Source organism: Acomys minous (genome assembly GCF_964271855.1).
Source record: "Acomys minous genome assembly, chromosome: 11".
Classification (NCBI taxonomy): Eukaryota; Metazoa; Chordata; class Mammalia; order Rodentia; family Muridae; genus Acomys; species Acomys minous.
In genome coordinates this window covers 99,418,618-99,423,454 of record NC_140492.1, presented here as the reverse complement: position 1 = coordinate 99,423,454, position 4,837 = coordinate 99,418,618, and the positions used below count along the sequence as shown (strand labels likewise).

The window sequence follows — 4,837 nt, the reverse complement described above, 5'->3', positions numbered from 1 at the left end:
CCTGGTCTACAAAGGGAGTCCAGGACAGCCAACAGAGAAACCCTGTCTCAAAAACAAAAACAAACAAACAAACAAAAATCCAAAAACCCAAAACCACCACCAACAACAACAATAAAGCAAAACAAAAAATAAAAGGAAAGGAAAGGAAGACACTGGAGACAGCTATTAAGGAGATGGCTCCCGACTATGTTGCACTCCTAGACAAGTGTCACCAGCCCATCTTTTCAAAACAACCTGACTGAATCAGCCACAAAGCACCACTGTTGTTTAATGAGATGTCATCATTTGGCTCCACAGTGGGAATGAGGCACTAGGCTTCATAGCAACAGATGAGGACAGACCACACTTACACCAAGCCTGCATACCAACACTGCTATCAAGAAAGGAAAAAAAAAAAAAAAAAAAAAAGGTGGCGTGTAGCAGTTTGAAGCGAGCAGAGACAGACGGAGAGGAACACTAAAGGGCGCAGGGGCTTGGAGAAGACTGCTGACAGCATCTGCTCGCTTAAGAGAGCAGTGAGCAGTGTTCCTCCACGGCCTCAGCTTCCGCGCCTACCTCCCGGTTCCTGCCTTTAGTTCCTGCCTTTAGTTCCTGCCCGGACGTCTCCTCATGAAGGACCACAACCTTGCACTTGGAAATACCTCTGACTCCCCAAGATGAACATCTTCCCACTGGTCTTTTGGAGTGCCTTGCGGGAAGCACCTGAGAAAGCAGAAGGCATGTTTTGTGATTTGTACTTGACATCTTTCACCTAAGAAGTAGGAGTCCTGACTTGCAGTTGAGGCAACTGAGCTGCAGATCCCTCTCTGGGTAACAAAGGGAGTGAAGCCAGTGAGTCGAGAGAAAATCTCTGCCAAGACATCTATTGGCAGAGGACCAACAGGAAGGCCAAGGTTGCAGGCCTCTCACGGAACGGGTCCTCAGAGGAGACTGCCGCCATCCCGAGGGCGGGGCTCCTGGGAATTAGGTGTCTGGACCTCCACCTGCCGCCTGCCGCCTGTTCCAACCGCCGCCAGCATCAGATTGTCACATCTCGCAGCCGGTGACCATGTTCGACAAGATGCGGCTGCCGTTGGTGGCCCTCGATGTGCTGTGCCTGTTGCTGGCTTCCATGCCTACGGCTGTTCTAAATTTGGGCCAAATATATCCATTTCAGAGAGGCTTTTTCTGTTCTGACAACAGCGTGAAGTACCCGTACCATAACAGTACCGTCAGATTCATCATTCTCACCCCAGTGGGGCTTGGCTTACCCATTTCCTCTATGATTGTCGGAGAAACCCTGTCTGTTTACTTTAGTGCCTTGCGATCAAACTCCTTTGTCAACAACCACTACGTCGCCTCCATTTACAAAGCTGTGGGAACGTTTTTGTTCGGAGTCGCAGCTAGTCAGTCACTGACTGACATCACCAAGTACTCCGTAGGCAGACTGCGGCCTCACTTCTTGGCCGTCTGCAACCCAGACTGGTCAAAGATCAACTGCAGCGATGGTTATATTGAGACCTACATATGTCAGGGGAGTGCCGAGAAAGTCAGGGAAGGCAGGCTGTCCTTCTATTCGGGCCACGCTTCGTTTTCTATGTACTGCATGCTGTTTACAGCACTTTACCTTCAAGCCAGGATGAAAGCAGAGTGGGCAAGACTCCTCCGCCCCACGCTGCAGTTTGGGCTTGTTGCTCTTTCCATATACGTGGGCCTTTCTCGAATTTCTGATTACAAACACCACTCGAGCGACGTGCTGTGTGGACTCATTCAAGGAGCTGTGGTTGCAATACTCGTGGTTGTGTATGTGTCAGATTTCTTCAAGAGCACACATTCTTACATAGAAAGATCAGAGGACGACTCGACTGGACTGAAAACACCACTACGGCAGAACGTAGCTAATCGAACAATCAACCAGCCTTGAAGAGTGCAGGGGAAACAGTCAGCTTTAAAGGAAACTGCTGGAGGCAGGAGGACTCGTATTAATTACTTCCTGGTGTACAGACCATTCATTACAGGACAGCTGCCATAACTCATGGATGCTCACTTTATCTGTGTAAACAGTTACATTTAAGACAATGAGTATCTCACAGTTTAATTAAAGAAGAAATTCAAGCTTTCCACGAAAATACTGTCCCACCTGTTCATTTTTAAATTGAAAGATGTGTGTATGTTACATGCCTTCTCAGAATATTTTATTTAAATATAATAAAATGCTTGAGAACGAAAAAAAAAGGGGGGAAAGCCAAAAAAAATGACTTGACTAGAAATCTCTAATCAATTCATATTCCATATAACTATTCCATATTCAATTCTGAGGAAGAGAGATAATTGTTATAGTGTGAATGAAATATCTGAATTTTTACAGTCTTATACTTCTTTGCATGAGAGTCATCTATTTTTTTTTTTCTTTCAGAGCTGAGAACTGAACCCAGAGCCTTGTGCTTACTGGGCAAGTGCTCTACCACTGAGCTAAATCCCCAACCCTAAAAGTTGTCCATTTATAGCCAAAAATCTTGAATTCATTGTCTACTAAATATTTCCATTTTAAATAGCAAGGTTGCTTTTTTAAATTGTTAGTAAAAATATAAATCAATTACAAATGGAAGCAACAAAGCTGAGCATGTTGGCACACACCTGTAATCCCAGCACTTGGGAAGACAGAGGCAGACGGACCTCTGTGAGTTCGAGGCCAGCCTGGTCTATAAAGAGTCCAGGCCAGGCATGGTGGCGCACGCCTTTAATCCCAGCACTCAGGAGGCAGAGGCAGGCGGATCGCTGCGAGTTCAAGGCCAGCCAAGGCTATACAGAGAAACCCTGCCTCAAAAACAAAAACAAAAACAAAGGAAGCAACAGTCAAGATGATTGTATGTGTGCATATATATGTATATATGATGACACTCAAGAAATATTACCTTATAAGATGCCCTCCAGCATCTTATAAACACTGTGATCCTCTGACTCTCTGATCCAGCAGGAAGTAGCTACAGTTCAGAATGCTGAAGACTCAACCTTCTTTACCCTTAATCTACTTCTTGGCTAATGAGATATTTTTGTCCATTTCAGTCATTGTTTTATTACTGTGAAGAGATTCCATGACCACAGCAACTCTTTACAAAGGAAGGATTTATTTTGGGGCTTGTTTACAGTTTTAGAGGGCTAATCCGTTATCATCATGGTAGAAAGCAAGCAGGCATGGCCTTGGAGCTAGACAGGCAACAGGCCAAGACAGACAGACAGACAGACAGACAGACAGACACACACACACACACACACACATGTGCGCGCACACACACACTCACATGTACACACACACATGTGCACGCACACACACACTCACATGTACACACACGTGCACAAACATGTGCGCACACATACACACTCACATGTGCACACACATCTGCACACACACTCACATGTGCACACACACTCACATGTGCACATACACACTCACATGTGCACACACACACACACATGTGCGCACACACACAAACACGCTGGGCCTCAAAGCCCACCCCTGGTAACATCCCTCCTCCAACAAGGCCACACCTAACCCTTCCCTGACAGCTCATCACTTGGGGACTAAACTTATAAATGCCTTGGCCTATTGGGGGCCAAGATCATTCAAACCAACACAGCATCATAAGTAAGGAAATAAAGCATCCCATCTATTCACTAATTTTTATTGCTGTTTAATATTACTATAGAAAACGACGGGCTTCACTATGACCTTCATATATACATATGACATATATATATACATATATATATGTATATATACATATATTCATATCTACACTTGGCTCACATTTACCGTCTACCATTACCTTCCTCTGTCCTACTCCTTCCTCCTACCAGACATCTTCTACTTTCATGACATAGAAAAATGTAAATTTCAAAAACAAGAAAAAAAAATGTTATAAAGCATGTGATATCAACACTGGCTTAACAAGTCACTTGTCTTGGCACATAAGGTCCTTCCCCTCTTCTAAGAACTGTACCACCGGGTGTTTTTTTTTTTTTTAATCATCCTTTCTTCACCACGCTACTTCTGGTTTAGGGCCATTGTCACAGTTTTCCCCACAAGGAGACTAAAAGAAAACCCTGAGTACAAGCAGTGCATTAAGGAGGTGATCTCATACAACACAGACATGCACTTTGGATCTTAAATGTTCTTCAAAGGTCCATATGCTACAGCCTGAGGCACCAGAGGAAAGTTCTAGAACCTTTAGAAAGAGGGACCTGATGGAAGGAGGTTAGGTTATTGGAGTGTGTCCTTTAAGAAAATATTGGGTGTCTGTCCATTCTTTATTTTATTTATTTATTTATTTATTTATTTATTTATTTTGGTGTTTCGAGACAGGGTTTCTCTGTGTAGTCTTGACTGTCCTGGACTCACTTTGTAGACCAGGCTGGCCTAGAACTCACAGTGATCCACCTGCCTCTGCCTCCCGAGTGCTGAGATTAAAGGCGTGCGCCATCATGCCTGGCTCCCTGTCCTTTCTTGTCTCTGTGTCTTTACTCATCCAGGTACCATGAGGTAAACTGCTTTGCTGCCCCATGTGTCCTGAGCCATAATGTACAGCCTCGCCACAAGCCCCGAGCAATTAATTAGTTAATGGGGGTTGAGACAATGAGCCAACATAAACTTTTTAGCTTTTAAGCTGACTGTGTCAGGCACTTTGTTACCGTGATGGAAAGCTAACATGCACAGTGAAGGAACAGGGAAGTGACATGGGAAGAGAGGGTTAAAGAGTGTGTTAGATGGGGGAGGTGCGGGGGGGAGGAGCTGCTCGGGGTAAATGGAATTCTCCTCCTTAATCCCCTAGTGCCCTCAGGGGCATCAGGTATGACTGAG

At 44.8% G+C, this 4,837-nt stretch overlaps 1 protein-coding gene across 1 annotated transcript; it reads left to right on the top strand.

Annotated features, from left to right (window-relative positions):
* The first annotated feature begins 442 nt into the window (after positions 1–442).
* On the top strand, positions 443–2,169 carry LOC311608378 (phospholipid phosphatase 1-like). The gene has a single exon (XM_084800815.1). The coding sequence runs from the start codon at positions 1,049–1,051 to the stop codon at positions 1,901–1,903; it is 855 nt and encodes a 284-aa protein (XP_084656941.1). The 5' UTR covers positions 443–1,048; the 3' UTR covers positions 1,904–2,169.
* The last annotated feature ends 2,668 nt before the right edge of the window (positions 2,170–4,837 follow it).

Coding starts and splice junctions, on each gene's coding strand:
- LOC311608378 (XM_084800815.1), top strand. CDS start 1,049: ATGTTCGACAAGATGCGGCTGCCGTTGGTGGCCCTCGATGTGCTGTGC.